Below are 25,293 nucleotides of genomic sequence, written 5' to 3'. Positions count from 1 at the left end.
GTGTGTGTGTGTGAGAGAGCTGAAAGGCATGATGTTAAACTACAGAGGTCTCTGAGCCGAGGGGTAATTAGATTCATATTTAGAACTCATAACATTCCCCCCCCCAGCGTAATTAGATTCATATTTAGAACTCATAACATTCCCCCCCCCCCTCAGCGTAATTAGATTCATATTTAGAACTCATAACATCCCCCCAGCGTAATTAGATTCATATTTAGAACTCATAACATCCCCCCCAGCGTAATTAGATTCATATTTAGAACTCATAACCCCCCCCAGCGTAATTAGATTCATATTTAGAACTCATAACATCCCCCCCCAGCGTAATTAGATTCATATTTAGAACTCATAACATCCCCCCCCAGCGTAATTAGATTCATATTTAGAACTCATAACATCCCCCCAGCGTAATTAGATTCATATTTAGAACTCATATCCCCCCCCCCAGCGTAATTAGATTCATATTTAGAACTCATAACATCCCCCCAGCGTAATTAGATTCATATTTAGAACTCATATCCCCCCCCCCCAGCGTAATTAGATTCATATTTAGAACTCATAACACCCCCCACCTCCAGCGTAATTAGATTCATATTTAGAACTCATCCCCCCCCAGCGTAATTAGATTCATATTTAGAACTCATAACCCCCCCAGCGTAATTAGATTCATATTTAGAACTCATAACACCCCCCACCTCCAGCGTAATTAGATTCATATTTAGAACTCATCCCCCCCCAGCGTAATTAGATTCATATTTAGAACTCATCCCCCCAGCGTAATTAGATTCATATTTAGAACTCATAACCCCCCCCAGCGTAATTAGATTCATATTTAGAACTCATAACATCCCCCCCAGCGTAATTAGATTCATATTTAGAACTCATAACATCCCCCCCCAGCGTAATTAGATTCATATTTAGAACTCATCCCCCCCAGCGTAATTAGATTCATATTTAGAACTCATAACCCCCCAGCGTAATTAGATTCATATTTAGAACTCATAACACCCCCCCCAGCGTAACTAGATTCATATTTAGAACTCATAACATCCCCCCAGCGTAATTAGATTCATATTTAGAACTCATCCCCCCCCCAGCGTAATTAGATTCATATTTAGAACTCATCCCCCCCCCCCCCCAGCGTAATTAGATTCATATTTAGAACTCATAACATCCCCCCCAGCGTAATTAGTTATTTGTTCATTTACACCTCTCTGGGCATTATGGGTAATGAGTGTCAGCGATGAATTTAAACCAATATTCCTCTGTGTAATAACCCAGGGGGGGGGGCTAGTAATAACCCAGTGGGGGGGGGTAGTAATAACCCAGTTGGGGGGGGGGCTAGTAATAACCCAGTTGGGGGTGCTAGTAATAACCCAGTGGGGGTTATTTATTAATTTAACCAGGTAGGCTAGTTAAGAACAACACAGAGTTACACATGGAGTTAACAAAACATACAGTCAATAATACAGTACAAAAAAGAAATTCTATATACAGTGTGTGCAAATGGCATGAGGTGGTAAGACAATAAAATAGGACATAGTTGCGAAGTAATTACAATTTAGCAGATTAACACTGGAGTGACAGATGAGCAGATGAAGGTGTGTAGGTAGTGATACTGGTGTGTAGGTAGTGACACTGGTGTGTAGGTAGTGATACTGGTGTGTAGGTAGTGATACTGGTGTGTAAGTAGTGATACTGGTGTGTAAGTAGTGATACTGGTGTGTAGGTAGTGATACTGGTGTGTAGGTAGTGATACTGGTGTGTAAGTAGTGATACTGGTGTGTAAGTAGTGATACTGGTGTGTAAGTAGTGATACTGGTGTGTAAGTAGTGATACTGGTGTGTAGGTAGTGACACTGGTGTGTAGGTAGTGACACTGGTGTGTAGGTAGTGATACTGGTGTGTAAGTAGTGATACTGGTGTGTAAGTAGTGATACTGGTGTGTAGGTAGTGATACTGGTGTGTAGGTAGTGATACTGGTGTGTAAGTAGTGATACTGGTGTGTAAGTAGTGATACTGGTGTGTAAGTAGTGATACTGGTGTGTAAGTAGTGATACTGGTGTGTAGGTAGTGATACTGGTGTGTAGGTAGTGATACTGGTGTGTAGGTAGTGATACTGGTGTGTAGGTAGTGATACTGGTGTGTAAGTAGTGATACTGGTGTGCAAAAGAGCAGCAAAGTAAATAAAAACAATATGGGGATGAGGTAGGTAGATTTGGGGGGGGGGGCTGGTAATGACCGGAAACATAGAAATAAATCGTGGTTACATTATCCAATAACGACCAAGGCCCTATAGGGGTGCAGACTAACCTGATTGGCTCTCTCCAGATCTGTCATCACCATTTCAATCTCATCGGCCCTAAGGCGGGAGGAAGAAGAAGAGGAGGTGTTACTAAGGAAACACACAGAACAGTGATCGCCGCAGCATTAACACACACATCCCTACACCCACTAACACACCACCGAGGTTCCCAAAGCTTGAAAACACATTGGTGTTGCATGTTACACAACTCAAAACACACCCTGAGAAAACACGTTGTTGCATGTAACACAACTCAAAACACACCCTGAGAAAACACATGTTGTTGCATGTTACACAACTCAAAACACACCCTGAGAAAACACATGTTGTTGCATATTACACAACTCAAAACACACCCTGAGAAAAGACATGTTGCATGTTACACAACTCAAAACACACCCTGAGGAAACACATGTTGTTGCATGTTACACAACTCAAAACACACCCTGAGAAAACACATGTTGTTGCATGTTACACAACTCAAAACACACCCTGAGAAAACACATGTTGTTGCATGTTACACAACTCAAAACACACCCTGAGAAAACACATGTTGTTGCATGTTACACAACTCAAAACACACCCTGAGAAAACACATGTTGTTGCATGTTACACAACTCAAAACACACCCTGAGAAAACACATGTTGTTGCATGGACACAACTCAAAACACACCCTGAGAAAACACATGTTGTTGCATGGACACAACTCAAAACACACCCTGAGAAAACACATGTTGTTGCATGTTACGCAACTCAAAACACACCCTGAGAAAACACATGTTGTTGCATGGACACAAGGCATGTGTGCGCAGCAGTCCCTGTTAAAACCCTCTCAATTTCACCTTCATCAATTTGATTGTGAATGCAATAACCTCTGCAGTTTATGTATGTGTGTGTGTGTGTGTCTAAACCCGGCTCACACTAAAACAGAGGGATTACACTAATTGATCTCGGATTACCACTCGCTAATCTGATAGCTACGGTAGCTAATCCGATAGCTACGGTAGCTAATCCGATAGCTACGGTAGCTAATCCGATAGATACGGTAGCTAATCCGATAGATACGGTAGCTAATCCGATAGATACGGTAGCTAATCCGATAGATACGGTAGCTAATCCGATAGATACGGTAGCTAATCCGATAGCTACGGTAGCTAATCCGATAGCTACGGTAGCTAATCCGATAGCTACGGTAGCTAATCCGATAGCTACGGTAGCTAATCCGATAGCTACGGTAGCTAATCCGATAGCTACGGTAGCTAATCCGATAGCTACGGTAGCTAATCCTACGGTAGCTAATCCGATAGCTACGGTAGCTAATCCGATATCAATTAATCCGATTACGGTAGCTAATGCAGCTAATCCGATAGATCTGCTAATTTAGCTACGGTAGCTAATCCGATAGCTACGGTAGCTAATGTGTGTCTAATCCGATAGCTCACGGTAGCTAATCCGAGACGGTAGATTAATCCACTAATTGATCTAATCCGGATTAGCTAATCCGATAGCTACGGTAGCTAATCCGATAGCTACGGTAGCTAATCCGATAGCTACGGTAGCTAATCTGATAACTACGGTAGCTAATCTGATAACTACGGTAGCTAATCTGATAACTACGGTAGCTAATCTGATAGCTACGGTAGCTAATCTGATAGATACGGTAGCTAATCTGATAGCTATGGTAACTAATCCGATAGCTATGGTAGCTAATCTGATAGCTATGGTAGCTAATCTGATAGATATGGTAGCTAATCTGATAGATATGGTAGCTAATCTGATAGCTATGGTAACTAATCCGATAGCTATGGTAACTAATCCGATAGCTATGGTAACTAATCCGATAGCTATGGTAGCTAATCTGATAGCTATGGTAGCTAATCTGATAGATATGGTAGCTAATCTGATAGATATGGTAGCTAATCTGATAGCTATGGTAGCTAATGGCAGGAAAGGGAAGCAAACCCGGATCGCTGGCGTAACTTCCCTACGCATCACCCGATAAGGTTGACGGACTTGGTGGGGACTCTTAAACATGGCTCATCGAGCGGGTCACTACAATATGATCCTGTTCCCACAGCATAGTGTACCCCAATGCTCATCTGCTAGGGGAGTCATCTCTCTCCTGCTAGGTCAGAGTTCAACAAGGAGGATTCCTATTTCATTAACCTTTGGTGTAAGGATGGGTGCCTGACACAGTCACAACAGAGCCTGCACGCCAAATGACTCGGCATATAAAATCCTTAATTACATTAACACCCTAACATTTAATTACAGGTGATTATGCATTACGTGCCTAATTACCTTAATTTAGGCTATCTGCAATTCTGCGTCTACGTAAGAGTGTTTTTCAATAACCATTATAAAATCGGGAACACACAGTGCCAAGGTTAATGTGCTGATACAACCACACAGGCAGTGCTGCGAAGCGTCAGTAAGTGTCTCTGTGTGTGTGTGTCATAGCTTACTATTGTCTGATCTGAAAAGAGCATAGCAAACACACAGCTGAGTTGAGGTCACCATGACGCTGGAGGCAATACAGCAGAATGAATGGACCATGGGGGCTATTCACTCTCTAATGGTTAAACGCATCTGTCCATTTAGGTAAGGCCATGCTGTGTGTGATATGACCAGGATGGGTTGATAATATGACCAGGATGGGTTGATAATATGACCAGGATGGGTTGATATGACCAGGATGGGTTGTTAATATGACCAGGATGGGTTGTTAATATGACCAGGATGGGTTGATAATATGACCAGGATGGGTTGATAATATGACCAGGATGGATTGATATGACCAGGATGGGTTGTTAATATGACCAGGATGGGTTGTTAATATGACCAGGATGGGTTGATAATATGACCAGGGTGGGTTGATAATACGACCAGGATGGGTTGATAATATGGGTTGATAATGACCAGGATGGGATGATAATATGACCAGGATGGGATGATAATATAACCAGGATGGGTTGATAATATGGGTTGAAAATATGACCAGGATGGGTTGTTAATATGACCAGGATGGGTAGATAATATGACCAGGGTGGGTTGATAATACGACCAGGATGGGTTGATAATATGGGTTGATAATACGACCAGGATGGGTTGATAATATGACCAGGATGGGTTGATAATATGACCATGATGGTTGATAATATGGGTTGATAATATGGGTTGATAATATGACCAGCATGGGTTGATAATATGACCAGGATGGGATGATAATATGACCAGGATGGGATGATAATATGACCAGGATGGGTTGATAATATGGGCTGAAAATATGACCAGGATGGGTTGATAATACGACCAGTATGGGTTGATAATACGACCAGTATGGGTTGATAATACGACCAGTATGGGTTGATAATACGACCAGGATGGGTTGCTAATACGACCAGGATGGGTTGCTAATACGACCAGGATGGGTTGATAATACGACCAGGATGGGTTGATAATACGACCAGGATGGGTTGATAATACGACCAGGATGGGTTGATAATACGACCAGGATGGGTTGATAATACGACCAGGATGGGTTGATAATACGACCAGGATGGGTTGATAATACGACCAGGATAGGTTGATAATACGACAAAGGATGGGTTGATAATATGGGTTGATAATTCGACCAGGATGGGTTGTTAATATGGGTTGATAATACGACCAGGGTGGGTTGACAACATGACCAGGATGGGTTGATAACATGACCAGGATGGGTTGATAACATGACCAGGATGGGTTGATAACATGACCAGGATGGGTTGATAACATGACCAGGATGGGTTGATAACATGACCAGGATGGGTTGATAATATGACCAGGATGGGTTGATAATATGACCAGGATGGGTTGATAACATGACCAGGATGGGTTGATAACATGACCAGGATGGGTTGATAACATGACCAGGATGGGTTGATAACATGACCAGGATGGGTTGATAATATGGGTTGATAATACGACCAGGATGGGTTGATAATACGACCAGGATGGGTTGATAATATGACCAGGATGGGTTGATAATATGACCAGGATGGGTTGATAATATGACCAGGATGGGTTGATAATATGACCAGGATGGGTTAATAATATGACCAGGATGGGTTGATGACATGACCAGGATGGGTTGATAATATGACCAGGATGGGTTGATAACATGACCAGGATGGGTTGATAACATGACCAGGATGGGTTGATAACATGACCAGGATGGGTTGATAACATGACCAGGATGGGTTGATAATATGGGTTGATAATACGACCAGGATGGGTTGATAATACGACCAGGATGGGTTGATAATATGACCAGGATGGGTTGATAATATGACCAGGATGGGTTGATAATATGACCAGGATGGGTTGATAATATGACCAGGATGGGTTAATAATATGACCAGGATGGGTTGATGACATGACCAGGATGGGTTGATGACATGACCAGGATGGGTTGATGACATGACCAGGATGGGTTGATAATATATGACCAGGATGGGTTGATAATATATGACCAGGATGGGTTGATAATATATGACCAGGATGGGTTGATAATATATGACCAGGATGGGTTGATAATATATGACCAGGATGGGTTGATAATACGACTAGGATTTCGCCTTTGGCTTCTGGACAACGAAATAAAGTTGATATGGAAACCAATAGAACAGGAGAGAAATGCATGGTTAAACTGCCTCCACATTTCAATTGTCTGGTAGCCAGTCAGACCCACAGAGCTGCAGTAGTCTGGTAGTCAGTCAGACCCACAGAGCTGCAGTAGTCTGGTAGCCAGTCAGACCCACAGAGCTGCAGTAGTCTGGTAGCCAGTCAGACCCACAGAGCTGCAGTAGTCTGGTAGCCAGTCAGACCCACAGAGCTGCAGTAGTCTGGTAGCCAGTCAGACCCACAGAGCTGCAGTAGTCTGGTAGCCAGTCAGACCCACAGAGCTGCAGTAGTCTGGTAGCCAGTCAGACCCACAGAGCTGCAGTAGTCTGGTAGCCAGTCAGACCCACAGAGCTGCAGTAGTCTGGTAGCCAGTCATGGAAGGATAAAAGTATCACAACACTAGGCGAGACCTAGATGCAGACACAGGAGGCAGATAGTTGGAGTCTTACAATGTCTTCCAATGTTTAATTATCCAAAGGAGTAGACAAGAGAATGGTTGTGGACAGGCAAAAAGGTCAAAACCAGATCAGAGTCCTGGAGATACAAAGTGGCAGACAGGCCTGTGGTCAAGGCAGGCAGAATGGTCAGGCAGGCGGATACAAGGTTCAGAAACAGTCAAGGGTCAAAACCGGGAGGACTAGAAAAAGGAGAATGCAAAAAACAGGAGAACGGGAAAACCGCTGGTTGACTTGGAAACATACAAGACGAACTGGCACAGAGAGACAGGAAACACAGGGATAAATACACTGGTACAGAGAGACAGGAAACACAGGGATAAATACACTGGTACAGAGAGACAGGAAACAGAGATAAATACACTGGTACAGAGAGACAGGAATCACAGGGATAAATACACTGGTACAGAGAGACAGGAAACAGAGATAAATACACTGGTACAGAGAGACAGGAAACACAGAGATAAATACACTGGTACAGAGAGACAGGAAACACAGGGATAAATACACTGGTACAGAGAGACAGGAAACACATGGATAAATACACTGGTACAGAGAGACAGGAAACACAGGGATAAATACACTGGCCCAGAGAGACAGGAACACGGGGATAAATACACTGGTACAGAGAGACAGGAAACACAGGGATAAATACACTGGCCCAGAGACAGGAAACACATGGACAAATACACTGGTACAGAGAGACAGGAAACACAGGGATAAATACACTGGTACAGAGAGACAGGAAACACAGGGGTAAATACACTGGTACAGAGAGACAGGAAACACAGGGGTAAATACACTGGTACAGAGAGACAGGAAACACAGGGGTAAATACACTGGTACAGAGAGACAGGAAACACAGGGATAAATACACTGGTACAGAGAGACAGGAATCACAGGGATAAATACACTGGTACAGAGAGACAGGAAACACAGGGGTAAATACACTGGTACAGAGAGACAGGAAACACAGAGATAAATACACTGGTACAGAGAGACAGGAAACACAGGGATAAATACACTGGTACAGAGAGACAGGAAACACATGGATAAATACACTGGCCCAGAGAGACAGGAAACACAGGGATAAATACACTGGCCCAGAGAGACAGGAACACGGGGATAAATACACTGGTACAGAGAGACAGGAAACACAGGGATAAATACACTGGCCCAGAGACAGGAAACACATGGACAAATACACTGGTACAGAGAGACAGGAAACACAGGGATAAATACACTGGTACAGAGAGACAGGAAACACAGGGGTAAATACACTGGTACAGAGAGACAGGAAACACAGGGGTAAATACACTGGTACAGAGAGACAGGAAACACAGGGATAAATACACTGGTACAGAGAGACAGGAAACACAGGGATAAATACACTGGTACAGAGAGACAGGAATCACAGGGATAAATACACTGGTACAGAGAGACAGGAAACAGAGATAAATACAATGGTACAGAGAGACAGGAAACACAGAGATAAATACACTGGTACAGAGAGACAGGAAACACAGGGATAAATACACTGGTACAGAGAGACAGGAAACACAGGGATAAATACACTGGCCCAGAGAGACAGGAACACGGGGATAAATACACTGGTACAGAGAGACAGGAAACACAGGGATAAATACACTGGTACAGAGAGACAGGAAATAGAGGGATAAATACACTGGTACAGAGAGACAGGAAACACAGGGATAAATACACTGGTACAGAGAGGCAGGAAACACAGGAATAAATACACTGGCACAGAGAGACAGGAAACACAGGGATAAATACACTGGTACAGAGAGACAGGAAACACAGGGATAAATACACTGGCACAGAGAGACAGGAAACACAGGGATAAATTCACTGGCCCAGAGAGAAAGGAAACACATGGATAAATACACTGGCCCAGAGACAGGAAACACATGGACAAATACACTGGTACAGAGAGACAGGAAACACAGGGATAAATACACTGGTACAGAGAGACAGGAAACACAGGGATAAATACACTGGTACAGAGAGACAGGAAACACAGGGGTAAATACACTGGTACAGAGAGACAGGAAACACAGGGGTAAATACACTGGTACAGAGAGACAGGAAACACAGGGATAAATACACTGGTACAGAGAGACAGGAAACACAGGGGTAAATACACTGGTACAGAGAGACAGGAAACACAGGGATAAATACACTGGGGGAAAATAAGCGACACCTGAAGGGGGTGGAGACAATAACAGGTGAAACTGATCAGGGCGTGACAAAACGTCTGCTGAGCTGGTCAATGCCACGATTTAGGGAGGGTGGAGGGACAGATATTATGGGGCGTTTGTTGGTGTCAAGTAGTGACCACATCAATGGTCTATGTATGTGGATGACTCAACACTACATATTCCAGGTAGAATCAGGAATTCCCCAGGGCAGCTATCTAGGCTCTTTACTTTTTTCAATCATTACTAATGACATTTGAGTAAAGCCAGTTTGTCTATGTATGCGGATGACTCAACACTATACACGTCAGCTACTACAGTGACTGAAATGACTGCAACACTTAAAGAGCTGCAGTTAGTTTCAGAATGGGTGGCTAGGAATAAGTATATAAATATAAATATTTAAAAAGAAAAAGAAAAGCATTGTATTGAGGACAAATCCTTCACTAAACCTCCACTAAATCTTGTAATTAATAATGTTGAAATAGAGCAAGTTGAGGTGACAAATCCAACTGCTTGGATTATTCAGTACATCTCTCTCACTCTATAGGCCTATATTGTTTAATATGCATTTCTCTGATCGGCAAGAGAGGGAGACTAGTAATAACAAGTCCAGGTCCCATATTCATAAAGAATCTGAAACTAGGAGTGCTGATCTCAGATCAGGTACACCTTTTAGATCATAATGAATACAGTTATATGGACAGGAGGGGACCTGATCCTAGACCAGCACTTCTACTCTGAAGCTTTATGGACACGGGTTCAAGTCCCCAGGCATGTCAGTAAAGTGAAGAGGGACATCCATCGTCAGTCAGTCCTCTGAGGGTCCTTCATATCGTGACTCCTGGCTGGGGCCTGTACTTGACTTGACTCTTCGCCACACTGCTCCAAATGAAACCCTATTCCCTACTTGGTGCACTTCTTTTGACTAGGACCCATAGGGAATAGGATGCCGATGGGGACGCAGCGTCTACAGGAGGGATTAGCGCTCCTCTCCTGGCCAGCCTTGACAAAAGTCTTTCTCTTCGGGTTTCTCTCTCGGGAACATCGGCAGGCCCAAAACAGTTGACCCATTCCGAATGGACCCAGAGACAGTCAGACCCGTTCCGAATGGACCCAGAGACAGTCAGACCCGTTCCGAAAGGACCCAGAGACAGTCAGACCCGTTCCGAATGGACCCAGAGACAGTCAGACCCGTTCCGAATGGACCCAGAGACAGTCAGACCCGTTCCGAAAGGACCCAGAGACAGTCAGACCCGTTCCGAATGGACCCAGAGACAGTCAGACCCGTTCCGAATGGACCCAGAGACAGTCAGACCCGTTCCGAATGGACCCAGAGACAGTCAGACACGTTCCGAATGGACCCAGAGACAGTCAGACCCGTTCCGAATGGACCCAGAGACAGTCAGACCCGTTCCGAATGGACCCAGAGACAGTCAGACCCGTTCCGAAAAGGACTGTGGAAAACAGACCCGTGCTGGGTCGGATCCGAGAGTAGAGAGAAAGAAACGTCCAACTGGGCGGTGGCAGCATCATCACTAAACAACCAACATGGGCCAAACGATCCACAGTTAGGCTACGTGTCCATAAAAACGGCCAGAAGCAAGTTACAGGGAAAACAAACACGTGTTGTGTTTCAATGTGTAGCAAATTAAAAAAGAGTAGCGGTCCACCTCACGGTTTAGCTCACGGATCAGGTATAGCTAGTGGATAGCCAGGTATCCCCTGTATGATACTAACATGTAAACCATAATGGATCAGGTATAGCTAGTGGATAGCCAGGTATCCCCTGTATGATACTAACATGTAAACCATAATGGATCAGGTATAGCTAGTGGATAGCCAGGTATCCCTGTATGATACTAACATGTAAACCATAATGGATCAGGTATAGCTAGTGGATAGCCAGGTATCCCCTGTATGATACTAACATGTAAACCATAATGGATCAGGTATAGCTAGTGGATAGCCAGGTATCCCCTGTATGATACTAACATGTAAACCATAATGGATCAGGTATAGCTAGTGGATAGCCAGGTATCCCCTGTATGATACTAACATGTAAACATAATGGATCAGGTATAGCTAGTGGATAGCCAGGTATCCCCTGTATGATACTAACAGGTAAACCATAAATATTGAGGAAGACAAGCGTAGGCCGAGAGAGACCAGAAGAGAGAGACATGCCGGCCCCATGTTCCAGACATCAACATGGATTTCTTTACATACTTATCAGATAAGCTACTTCTTCTATACAGATATAGGCGTACAGAAGTTGGCTAATTCGTACGTTTTCCATCAGAATGTTATAAAGACAAGAATTATACTAACTCCGGGTAGGTCTAAAACAGTCAGCCTCCAGATCAACTGTCGGAGTCCGTTGCCACGCCAGTGCCTTCATTGGCCTGCACTAGGCAGAGCCTAATAATAGCAACACCACAACAAACCTTTACAAAAATGATTTATTCGCTTTATCAGGGTAATATCAAAAGTAGAAAATTGCATCAAACCTGAATAGCGAGACATAATCAATGCTTTCCCCTGTGGACCCACATGAAGAATGAACCGGAACAAGGAGGTATATGTGTGTAATCATTTATTTGAATGGTACATCTCTAGTCTATTGATTCACTGGGGAAATAAAGATGTAGCCTAGGTCACAATACAGGTGAATGAATATTCATGAGGAGTGTGTACCATGCGCATTGGGTTATTGAGCTTGATTTGGTTGGTTTCACGAGGCTGTAGATGAGAAACAAATCTGTTTCCCTTCCGTTTGGGACTTATTATACTGATCAACAGCTTTTACATAGAACAAACAATCTCTCATTTTATAGAAGTGTGTGCTGTCTCTTTAAAACCAATGAGTTCATTCTCACACACACACACACACACACACACACACACACACACACAAACACACACACTCTCTCTCTCTGAGGCTCGAGAAAAGACGACCATGACTGGGAGAGACGTGCGGCAGGGGAGACAAAGTTAATTAATTACGTTTTTGGTAAAAATCTTCTTTGAAATCAGCAATATTTTGCGTTACGGTTAGCATGTTATCACAAACAAGGTCCTAGGGTAGTGAATAGATTTTTAGCTTCAGCTGTAAGCTATCAAGGAAAGTTAGTCTACAACACTGGAAGCTACCGGTATCTTCTTGCATTGTAAAGTGTAGTAATGGACATTGTTTTGCGAACAGTAATTAACACAACAGTAATTAACAGTTTTAATTTCTACATGCCGTGTTGCATTATTCAAGTGGTGAAGCAGCCCAGACTCCCAGTGAAGCAGCCCAGACTCCCAGTGAAGCAGCCCAGACTCCCAGTGAGCGGGGAAGCAGCCCAGACTCCCAGTGAAGCAGCCCAGACTCCCGAGGAAGCAGCCCAGACTCCCGAGGAAGCAGCCCAGACTCCCGAGGAAGCAGCCCAGACTCCCGAGGAAGCAGCCCAGACTCCCGAGGAAGCAGCCCAGACTCCCGAGGAAGCAGCCCAGACTCCCGAGGAAGCAGCCCAGACTCCCGAGGAAGCAGCCCAGACTCCCGAGGAAGCAGCCCAGACTCCCGAGGAAGCAGCCCAGACTCCCGAGGAAGCAGCCCAGACTCCCGAGGAAGCAGCCCAGACTCCCAGTGAAGCAGCCCAGACTCCCAGTGAAGCAGCCCAGACTCCCAGTGAGCGGGGAAGCAGCCCAGACTCCCAGTGAGCGGGGAAGCAGCCCAGACTCCCAGTGAGCGGGGAAGCAGCCCAGACTCCCAGTGAAGGAGCCCAGACTCCCAGTATCAATTTAAACAAATTCGAGTGCTGAACCCTTTTTCATGTTCTGGTATTGAAAGTGTGTTGACGTTTTGGTATACCGTGCATGGAGAGCGATGGAGAAAGCTGAGGTGGTGGTAACCAGGGAGCGATGGAGAGAGCTGAGGTGGTGGTAACCAGGGAGCGATGGAGAGAGCTGAGGTGGTGGTAACCAGGGAGCGATGGAGAGAGCTGAGGTGGTGGTAACCAGGGAGCGATGGAGAGAGCTGAGGTGGTGGTAACCAGGGAGCGATGGAGAGAGCTGAGGTGGTGGTAACCAGGGAGCGATGGAGAGAGCTGAGGTGGTGGTAACCAGGGAGCGATGGAGAGAGCTGAGGAGGTGGTAACCAGGGAGCGATGGAGAGAGCTGAGGTGGTGGTAACCAGGGAGCGATGGAGAGAGCTGAGGAGGTGGTAACCAGGGAGCGATGGAGAGAGCTGAGGTGGTGGTAACCAGGGAGCGATGGAGAGAGCTGAGGTGGTGGTAACCAGGGAGCGATGGAGAGAGCTGAGGTGGTGGTAACCAGGGAGCGATGGAGAGAGCTGAGGTGGTGGTAACCAGGGAGCGATGGAGAGAGCTGAGGTGGTGGTAACCAGGGAGCGATGGAGAGAGCTGAGGTGGTAACCAGGGAGCGATGGAGAGAGCTGAGGTGGTGGTAACCAGGGAGCGATGGAGAGAGCTGAGGTGGTGGTAACCAGGGAGCGATGGAGAAAGGAATCGATCCGTTTTAGCAACCGATCAATCCAACACCTTCGCTAATGCAGAGACATGGAGAGTTCAGGGCAGATGAAATAGGTTGGGGGAAACTCTAAGAGCCAAGTTCAGACTCATCTATACTGTCTACCCTCAGCAGCTGAACTTAGAAAGTGTGTGTGTTCTTTGAAAGCCTTCTCCCTGAGCCTCTTAACCTTCACCATCTCCCATAATCCTCCAGCACTCCTCTGACCGTCGGTTGGGCGGCACCCAGACCAAGCATGGAATTAGGAAAATATTCAGTAAAATCCCCCATAAAGGTATTTATATTCCTGTCATTGAAGACAGGTCTGACATGCTATTCCCTTACAGTGTGTGTAATTGACTTGTCCTATACGACACAGCAGTGTATTATAACATAGAGAACATATGGGTGGTACCGGAGGCAAAGAGAGGCGTTCTGGTGAGGAGCCAAATCTGTGTGATAATACATCATCTTATTCAGTACGAAATCAGGCCAGATTAAATCAGGCACGCAAAGCAAGAGGATTAACCCCCCCCACCCCCTCGGCTGGCAGATAACATGCTGGAGCTCAGGTCCTCTGCAGCTCTGTTGGTAAAGCAAGGCTCTTGAAACACCAGGGTAGTGGGTTCGATTCCAGGGACCACCCATATGTAAATAATGGAGTCGCTTGGAATAAAAAGCTTCTGCTAAACGGCATATATTAAATACTGAGGGTACAAAAGAAAAACACCTGCTCTTTCCATGACATAGACTGACCAGGTGAGATCTATGATCCCTTCTTGATGTCACTTGTTAGATCTACTTCAAATCAGTGTAGATGAAGGGGAGGAGACGGGTTAAAGAAGGATTTTTAAGCCTAGAGACAGTTGAGACATGGACTGTGTATGTGTGTACCATTCAGAGGGTGAATGAACAAGACAAATATATATAAGTGCCTTTGAACAGGGTATGGTTTTAGGTACCAGGCGCTCTGGTTTGAGAGTCCTCAGACCAGAAATACAGGGATAGTTTAGAGACAACACAGAGTTCTCCCAGGGGCCCCCAGAGCTAGCTGTACCACTAGAGATTCTGGGTTCGAGTCCAGGCTCTGTCCGCAGCCAGCCGCGACCGGGAGACCCATGGGGCGGAGCACAACTGGCGTGGGGAACCCCCCCATATGAAAACGTAAACATCCATGATTGTCGATCGTCTCCCTATGAGACAGCAACCACCGGGTAACAGCGGGTTCGCTGGAGAGGGAGGAGCCCAGACAGACGACATGCTAAAAAAACATAACGGATTACTCTATTCTCCCAGCATTCCACAAGGACCGAGAACCAATCAGCACACTAGAAAATCAGGGGGGAGACAGTGTACTCCTGTTTGGCTATTGAACATGTCTATTGAAAAGTGTCCATTGAGAGCATGCTCGTCACAGAGTAATAGTAAACCAATTACACAAATACAGTAGCACAACAGTCAGTAGCTCCAGACCCTGGGTGACAGGGGGAGCCCCCAGTGCATCAGGCCAGGAGACAGAACTTCTCTCTGGGGTTGGGTAGAGTCTGGTTCTCCTGGTGTCTCAGAACTGGGTGGTCAGCCCTGAAATAGCCCTGAGCAAGAGCCTCAAGGACACACCACATTCTTCTCTGACAGAAACATCTGATGACAGCCCAGACACACAGACACACAGCCCAGACACACAGACACGCGGCCCAGACACACGGCCCAGACACACAGACACACGGCCCAGACACACGGCCCAGACACACGGCCCAGACACACGGCCCAGACACACAGACACACGGCCCAGACACACAGACAAACGGCCCAGACACACGGCCCAGACACACGGCCCAGACACACGGACACGCGGCCCAGACACACAGACACACGGCCCAGACACCCAGACTCACGGCCCAGACACCCAGACTCACGGCCCAGACACCCAGACTCACGGCCCAGACACCCAGACTCACGGCCCAGACACACGGCCCAGACACACAGACACACGGCCCAGACACACAGACACACGGCCCAGACACACAGACACACGGCCCAGACACACAGACACACGGCCCAGACACACAGACACACGGCCCAGACACACAAACACACGGCCCAGACACACAGACAAGGCAGACGGCCCAGGCAGACGGCCCAGGCAGACGGCCCAGGCAGACGGCCCAGGCAGAAGGCCCAGGCAGAAGGCCCAGGCAGAAGGCCCAGGCAGAAGGCCCAGGCAGAAGGCCCAGGCAGACGGCCCAGGCAGACGGCCCAGGCAGACGGCCCAGGCAGACGGCCCAGGCAGACGGCCCAGGCAGAAGGCCCAGGCAGAAGGCCCAGGCAGAAGGCCCAGGCAGAAGGCCCAGGCAGACGGCCCAGGCAGACGGCCCAGGCAGACGGCCCAGGCAGACGGCCCAGATACTAGGGAGTAAGGAGCATATAGTCATTCAGAACCCAACAAACACATTTTTATAAGCGACGCTATCACAGCTCTCCATAGTCCCTCACTAAGACTAAAGGGCGTACAGACAGAACCCGATCCAGTGGTATATTTGGTGATTTGGAAAGTATAAATAACAATATAATCTCTCAGTATTTACAGTGTATTGCTAAAGCCCGGATTTAGACTGGCTGTTATTGAGCAGCAAAGAGAAAGTCCAACTCTGGGATCTCCTCTGGATGGAGAGGATCACAGGATTATAATCAGAGGACTATGAGAGGGCTGTAGTGACTGGAAATGAACCACAGGAGTAAGTGATGGGATGAAGAAAACATGGGGGAAACACAGAGAGGTCAGCTGAAACTCACTTGGCTGTGCAGTCCTCGTCATACTTAGTCTTCAGATCAAAGAGCTCTGCCTGAGTTGTTTCAAGAGCTGAAAGAAAGGCAAGAAACAACAGCTATTAGTCAGGCCAACGGGGTGTGTGTGTGTGTGTGTGTGTGTGTGTGTGTGTGTGTGTGTGTGTGTGTGTGTGTGTGTGACAGATACAGGACAGGTAGTGAATGGACTGGTAGCTACCTGTCTGTAAGGCCTGGGCCTTGTGATCAGCCTCAACCAGCTTAGAGGACATGGAGTTCTGGCTCTCCTGGAGCGTTCTGGAAACAGAGAGAGATGGAGGGATGGGGAGAGAGAGATGGAGGGATGGGGAGAGAGAGAGAGATGGAGGGATGGGGAGAGAGAGAGATGGAGGGATGGGGAGAGAGAGAGAGAGATGGAGGGATGGGGAGAGACAGAGAGAGATGGAGGGATGGGGAGAGAGAGAGATGGAGGAATGGGGAGAGACAGAGAGATGGAGGGATGGGGAGAGAGAGAGAGATGGAGGGATGGGGAGAGAGAGAGAGAGAGATGGAGGGATGGGGAGAGAGAGAGAGATGGAGGGATGGGGGAGAGAGAGAGAGATGGAGGGATGGGGAGAGAGAGAGAGAGATGGAGGGATGGGGAGAGAGAGAGAGAGATGGAGGGATGGGGAGAGAGATGGAGGGATGGGGAGAGAGAGAGAGAGATGGAGGGATGGGGAGAGACAGAGAGAGATGGAGGGATGGGAGAGAGAGAGATGGAGGGATGGGGAGAGACAGAGAGAGATGGAGGAATGGGGAGAGACAGAGAGATGGAGGGATGGGGAGAGAGAGAGAGATGGAGGGATGGGGAGAGAGATGGAGGGATGGGGAGAGAGATGGAGGGATGGGGAGAGAGAGAGAGATAGAGGGATGGGAGAGACAGAGAGAGATGGAGGGATGGGGAGAGAGAGATGGATGGATGGGCAGAGAGTCATTAACCATGAGTTACTGAACGCCATTTAGAATAATGTAACTCTCCTCTCTATATTCCCAGTAGATACTGTAACCCTCCTCTCTATATTCCTAGTAGATACTGTAACCCTCCTCTCTATATTCCGAGTAGATACTGTAACCCTCCTCTCCTCTCTATATTCCCAGTAGATACTGTAACTCTCCTCTCTATATTCCGAGTAGATACTGTAACCCTCCTCTCCTCTCTATATTCCGAGTAGATACTGTAACCCTCCTCTCCTCTCTATATTCCCGGTAGATACTGTAACTCTCCTCTCCTCTCTATATTCCCGGTAGATACTGTAACCCTCCTCTCCTCTCTATATTCCCAGTAGATACTGTAACTCTCCTCTCTATATTCCGAGTAGATACTGTAACCCTCCTCTCCTCTCTATATTCCCGGTAGATACTGTAACCCTCCTCTCCTCTCTATATTCCTAGTAGATACTGTAACCCTCCTCTCTATATTCCGAGTAGATACTGTAACCCTCCTCTCTATATTCCCGGTAGATACTGTAACTCTCCTCTCTATTTTCCCAGTAGATACTGTAACCCTCCTCTCTATATTCCTAGTAGATACTGTAACTCTCCTCTCTATATTCCTAGTAGATACTGTAACTCTCCTCTCTATATTCCTAGTAGATACTGTAACTCTCCTCTCTATATTCCTAGTAGATACTGTAACTCACCTCTCTATATTCCTAGTAGATACTGTAACTCTCCTCTCTATATTCCTAGTAGATACTGTAACCCTCCTCTCTATATTCCGAGTAGATACTGTAACCCTCCTCTCTATATTCCCGGTAGATACTGTAACTCTCCTCTCTATTTTCCCAGTAGATACTGTAACTCTCCTCTCTATATTCCTAGTAGATACTGTAACTCTCCTCTATTTTCCCAGTAGATACTGTAACCCTCCTCTCTATATTCCTAGTAGATACTGTAACTCTCCTCTATATTCCCAGTAGATACTGTAACTCTCCTCTATATTCCTAGTAGATACTGTAACTCTCCTCTCTATATTCCTAGTAGATACTGTAACCCTCCTCTCTATATTCCTAGTAGATACTGTAACCCTCCTCTCTATATTCCTAGTAGATACTGTAACCCTCCTCTCTATATTCCTAGTAGATACTGTAACTCTCCTCTATATTCCCAGTAGATACTGTAACTCTCCTCTCCTCTCTATATTCCTAGTAGATACTGTAACTCTCCTCTCTATATTCCTAGTAGATACTGTAACTCTCCTCTCTATATTCCTAGTAGATACTGTAACCCTCCTCTCTATATTCCTAGTAGATACTGTAACTCTCCTCTCCTCTCTATATTCCTAGTAGATACTATAACTCTCCTCTCTATATTCCTAGTAGATACTGTAACTCTCCTCTCTATATTCCTAGTAGATACTGTAACTCTCCTCTCTATATTCCTAGTAGATACTGTAACTCTCCTCTATATTCCCAGTAGATACTGTAACCCTCCTCTCTATATTCCTAGTAGATACTGTAACTCTCCTCTCTATTTTCCTAGTAGATACTGTAACTCTCCTCTATATTCCTAGTAGATACTAGTAGATACTGTAACTCTCCTCTATTTCCTACCGTAACCCTCCTCTCTATATTCCTAGTAGATACTGTAACTCTCCTCTCTATATTCCTAGTAGATACTGTAACCCTCCTCTCTATATTCCTAGTAGATACTGTAACTCTCCTCTATATTCCCAGTAGATACTGTAACTCTCCTCTCTATATTCCCAGTAGATACTGTAACTCTCCTCTCTATATTCCCAGTAGATACTGTAACCCTCCTCTCTATATTCCTAGTAGATACTGTAACTCTCCTCTCTATATTCCTAGTAGATACTGTAACCCTCCTCTCAATATTCCTAGTAGATACTGTAACTCTCCTCTCCTCTCTATATTCCCAGTAGATACTGTAACTCTCCTCTCTATATTCCCAGTAGATACTGTAACCCTCCTCTCTATATTCCTAGTAGATACTGTAACTCTCCTCTATATTCCCAGTAGATACTGTAACCCTCCTCTCTATATTCCTAGTAGATACTGTAACCCTCCTCTCTATATTCCTAGCAGATACTGTAACTCTCCTCTATATTCCCAGTAGATACTGTAACCCTCTCTATATTCCTAGTAGATACTGTAACCCTCCTCTCTATATTCCTAATAGATACTGTAACTCTCCTCTATATTCCTAGTAGATACTGTAACCCTCCTCTCTATATTCCTAGTAGATACTGTAACCCTCCTCTCTATATTCCTAGTAGATACTGTAACCCTCTCTATATTCCTAGTAGATACTGTAACCCTCCTCTCTATATTCCTAATAGATACTGTAACTCTCCTCTATATTCCTAGTAGATACTGTAACCCTCCTCTCTATATTCCTAGTAGATACTGTAACCCTCCTCTCTATATTCCTAGTAGATACTGTAACTCTCCTCTATATTCCCAGTAGATACTGTAACCCTCTCTATATTCCTAGTAGATACTGTAACCCTCCTCTCTATATTCCTAATAGATACTGTAACTCTCCTCTATATTCCTAGTAGATACTGTAACCCTCCTCTCTATATTCCTAGTAGATACTGTAACCCTCCTCTCTATATTCCTAGTAGATACTATAACTCTCCTCTCTATATTCCTAGTAGATACTGTAACCCTCCTCTCTATATTCCTAGTAGATACTGTAACTCTCCTCTATATTCCTAGTAGATACTGTAACCCTCCTCTCTATATTCCTAGTAGATACTGTAACCCTCCTCTCTATATTCCTAGTAGATACTGTAACCCTCCTCTCTATATTCCTAGTAGATACTGTAACTCTCCTCTATATTCCTAGTAGATACTGTAACTCTCCTCTCTATATTCCCAGTAGATACTGTAACTCTCCTCTCTATATTCCTAGTAGATACTGTAACCCTCCTCTCTATATTCCTAGTAGATACTGTAACCCTCCTCTCTATATTCCCAGTAGATACTGTAACTCTCCTCTCTATTTTCCCAGTAGATACTGTAACCCTCCTCTCTATATTCCCAGTAGATACTGTAACTCTCCTCTATATTCCCAGTAGATACTGTAACCCTCCTCTCTATATTCCTAGTAGATACTGTAACCCTCCTCTCTATATTCCTAGTAGATACTGTAACTCACCTCTCTATATTCCTAGTAGATACTGTAACTCTCCTCTCTATATTCCTAGTCGATACTGTAACTCACCTCTCTATATTCCTAGTAGATACTGTAACCCTCCTCTCCTCTCTATATTCCTAGTAGATACTGTAACTCTCCTCTCTATATTCCTAGTAGATACTGTAACTCTCCTCTCTATATTCCTAGTAGATACTGTAACTCTCCTCTCTATATTCCTAGTAGATACTGTAACCCTCCTCTCTATATTCCTAGTAGATACTGTAACTCACCTCTCTATATTCCTAGTAGATACTGTAACTCTCCTCTCTATATTCCTAGTAGATACTGTAACTCACCTCTCTATATTCCTAGTAGATACTGTAACCCTCCTCTCCTCTCTATATTCCTAGTAGATACTGTAACTCTCCTCTCTATATTCCTAGTAGATACTGTAACTCTCCTCTCTATATTCCTAGTAGATACTGTAACTCACCTCTCTATATTCCTAGTAGATACTGTAACCCTCCTCTCCTCTCTATATTCCTAGTAGATACTGTAACTCTCCTCTCTATATTCCTAGTAGATACTGTAACTCTACTCTCTATATTCCTAGTAGATACTGTAACTCACCTCTCTATATTCCTAGTAGATACTGTAACTCTCCTCTCTATATTCCTAGTAGATACTGTAACTCTCCTCTCTATATTCCTAGTAGATACTGTAACCCTCCTCTCCTCTCTATATTCATAGTAGATACTGTAACTCTCCTCTCTATATTCCTAGTAGATACTGTAACTCACCTCTCCTTCTCTGCATAGTCATTGTGGAGCTGGACCTGTTTCTCCTGGACCAGGTTCTCAGCCTGGTTCTTCAGGGACTGCTCATAGTCCCGGATCTTCTCCTTCAGGGCTTTAATAGTCACCTCTAGACCAGGGAGAGAAGACACCATGAGATAGAGGGGGGAGACACCATGAGCAGAGGGGGAGACACCATGAGATAGAGGGGGGGGGGGGACACCATGAGATAGAGGGAGGGGGAGACACCATGAGATAGGGGGAGACACCATGAGATAGAGGGGGGGGGACACCATGAGATAGAGGGGGGGGGAGACACCATGAGATAGAGGGGGGGAGACACCATGAGATAGAGGGGGGAGACACCATGAGATAGAGGGGGGAGACACCATGAGATAGAGGGGGGGGGAGACACCATGAGCAGAGGGGGAGACACCATGAGATAGAGGGGGAGACACCATGAGATAGAGGGGGAGACACCATGAGATAGAGGGGGGGGGAGACACCATGAGATAGAGGGGGGGGGCACCATGAGATAGAGGGGGAGACACCATGAGATAGAGGGGGGGAGACACCATGAGATAGAGGGGGGGGAGACACCATGAGATAGAGGGGGGGGAGACACCATGAGATAGAGGGGGAGACACCATGAGATAGAGGGGGGGAGACACCATGAGATAGAGGGGGAGACACCATGAGATAGAGGGGGGAGACACCATGAGATAGAGGGGGGGGGGCACCATGAGATAGAGGGGGGGTGACACCATGAGATAGAGGGGGGGGAGACACCATGAGATAGAGGGGGGGTGACACCATGAGATAGAGGGGGGGGAGACACCATGAGATAGAGGGGGGGAGACACCATGAGATAGAGGGGGGGGGGCACCATGAGATAGAGGGGGGTGACACCATGAGATAGAGGGGGGGGGAGACACCATGAGATAGAGGGGGGGAGACACCATGAGATAGAGGGGGGGGAGACACCATGAGATAGAGGGGGAGACACCATGAGATAGAGGGGGAGACACCATGAGATAGAGGGGGGGCACCATGAGATAGAGGGGGGTGACACCATGAGATAGAGGGGGGGAGACACCATGAGATAGAGGGGGGTGACACCATGAGATAGAGGGGGGGAGACACCATGAGATAGAGGGGGGGGCACCATGAGATAGAGGGGGGGGACACCATGAGATAGAGGGGGGAGACACCATGAGATAGAGGGGGGGGCACCATGAGATAGAGGGGGTGACACCATGAGATAGAGGGGGGAGACACCATGAGATAGAGGGGGGACACCATGAGAGAGGTGATCAACCCGAGGGATTTGAAATCCCCAAAATATTCCTTCCCTTAGAACACATGGACAGGTGACAATCCCAGGAAATAAAGGAAATGAGCCCTCTCTGTTTCTGCATAAAACTAGCCGATATTTACTGACAGGACATGAACAGGATCACCTTTATCAGATACCCCAAATCCCTGCTGAGGGATGTCTGGCTGGCTGTGTTGATACCCCATACCCCTGCTGAGGGATGTCTGGCTGGCTGTGTTGATACCCCAAATCCCTGCTGAGGGATGTCTGGCTGGCTGTGTTGATACCCCAAATCCCTGCTGAGGGATGTCTGGCTGGCTGTGTTGATACCCCATACCCCTGCTGAGGGATGTCTGGCTGGCTGTGTTGATACCCCAAATCCCTGCTGAGGGATGTCTGGCTGGCTGTGTTGATACCCCATACCCCTGCTGAGGGATGTCTGGCTGGCTGTGTTGATACCCCATACCCCTGCTGAGGGATGTCTGGCTGGCTGTGTTGAAACCACAGAGAGGGGAAACCACAGAGAGGGGAAACCACAGAGAGGGGAAACCACAGAGAGGGGAAACCACAGAGAGGGGAAACCACAGAGAGGGGAAACCACAGAGAGGGGAAACCACAGAGAGAGGGGAAACCACAGAGAGGGGAAACCACAGAGAGGGGAAACCACAGAGAGAGGGGAAACCACAGAGAGAGGGGAAACCACAGAGAGAGGGAAACCACAGAGAGGGAAATCACAGAGAGAGGGGAAACCACAGAGAGGGGAAACCACAGAGAGAGGGAAACCACAGAGAGAGGGGAAACCACAGAGAGGGGAAACCACAGAGAGGGGAAACCACAGAGAGAGGGGAAACCACAGAGAGAGGGGAAACCACAGAGAGGGGAAACCACAGAGAGGGGAAACCACAGAGAGGGGAAACCACAGAGAGAGGAAACCACAGAGAGGGGGGAAACCACAGAGAGGGGAAACCACAGAGAGAGGAAACCACAGAGAGGGGAAACCACAGAGGGGGGAAACCACAGAGAGAGGAAACCACAGAGAGGGGGGAAACCACAGAGAGGGGGGAAACCACAGAGAGGGGAAACCACAGAGAGAGGAAACCACAGAGAGAGGAAACCACAGAGAGAGGAAACCACAGAGAGGGGAAACCACAGAGAGAGGGGAAACCACAGAGAGGGGAAACCACAGAGGGGGGAAACCACAGAGAGAGGGGAAACCACAGAGAGGAACAGCGGTGTAATAGGTAGATGTCTGAGAGGACAGGGGATTCCTTTAAAGAAGTGAGATACAGATTGAGAGCACTGCTGATCGTTGGACGTGATTGAGAGTTCGCAGCACTGTGCACGAGTGAGTGATTTAAAGCCCATTCTCCCTGTTCTGACACACAATCAATAGCGGACCGATCTTTCAGAGCCCTCTTACCCTGCCACTGTTTAACACCTTGCTGGGATCAATGTCAACCGCTGAGGGTTTCTCTGTCTGTGTGTGTGAGGAGGGGACAGGGGGTTCTCTATCTCTGTGTGTGTGTGTGTGTGTGTGGGGGGGGGGGGTTCTCCGTCTGTGTTCAAGGGGGGGGGGGGGGGTCTATTCAGTCTGAAAGGATAAAGGAAGTGGAATAATCAATAGCGGAATAGAACGCTGCTGCTATTGAGCCAATTAACTGAGCTCTCTGTCTGACACCCCTCCATCTCCCTCCCGACACCCCTCCTTCTCCCTCGCGACACCCCTCCTTCTCCCTCGCGACACCCCTCCTTCTCCCTCCATCTCCCTCCCTCCCGACACCCCTCCATCTCCCTCCCGACACCCCTCCATCTCCCTCCCGACACCCCTCCATCTCACTCCCTCCATCTCCCTCCCGACACCCCTCCATCTCACTCCCTCCATCTCCCTCCATCTCACTCCCTCCATCTCACTCCCTCCATCTCACTCCCTCCATCTCACTCCCTCCATCTCACTCCCTCCATCTCCCTCCCTCCATCTCCCTCCCTCCATCTCCCTCCCTCCCGACACCCCTCCATCTCCCTCCCTCCCGACACCCCTCCATCTCCCTCCCTCCCGACACCCCTCCATCTCCCTCCCTCCCGACACCCCTCCATCTCCCTCCCTCCC

General features: G+C 46.8%; 1 protein-coding gene across 1 annotated transcript in view; it reads right to left on the bottom strand.

The window, feature by feature from the left end:
* cux1b (cut-like homeobox 1b) overlaps positions 1-25,293 on the bottom strand; it is a 176,638-nt gene that overhangs the window by 78,803 nt on the left and 72,542 nt on the right. Inside the window, exons 6-9 of the mRNA XM_064985583.1 lie at positions 21,878-22,001; positions 17,158-17,234; positions 16,947-17,013; positions 2,313-2,361 (exon numbers count right to left, since the gene is read on the bottom strand). Of these exons, the coding sequence (XP_064841655.1) occupies positions 2,313-2,361; positions 16,947-17,013; positions 17,158-17,234; positions 21,878-22,001 (317 nt within the window). The remainder of the gene's footprint in view (positions 1-2,312; positions 2,362-16,946; positions 17,014-17,157; positions 17,235-21,877; positions 22,002-25,293) is intronic.

The sequence above is a fragment of the Oncorhynchus masou genome, chromosome 13 (genome assembly GCF_036934945.1).
Source record: "Oncorhynchus masou masou isolate Uvic2021 chromosome 13, UVic_Omas_1.1, whole genome shotgun sequence".
Taxonomy (NCBI): domain Eukaryota; kingdom Metazoa; phylum Chordata; class Actinopteri; order Salmoniformes; family Salmonidae; genus Oncorhynchus; species Oncorhynchus masou.
Note: the sequence above shows the minus strand (reverse complement) of the source record. Positions and strands in the feature narration are given on the sequence as shown.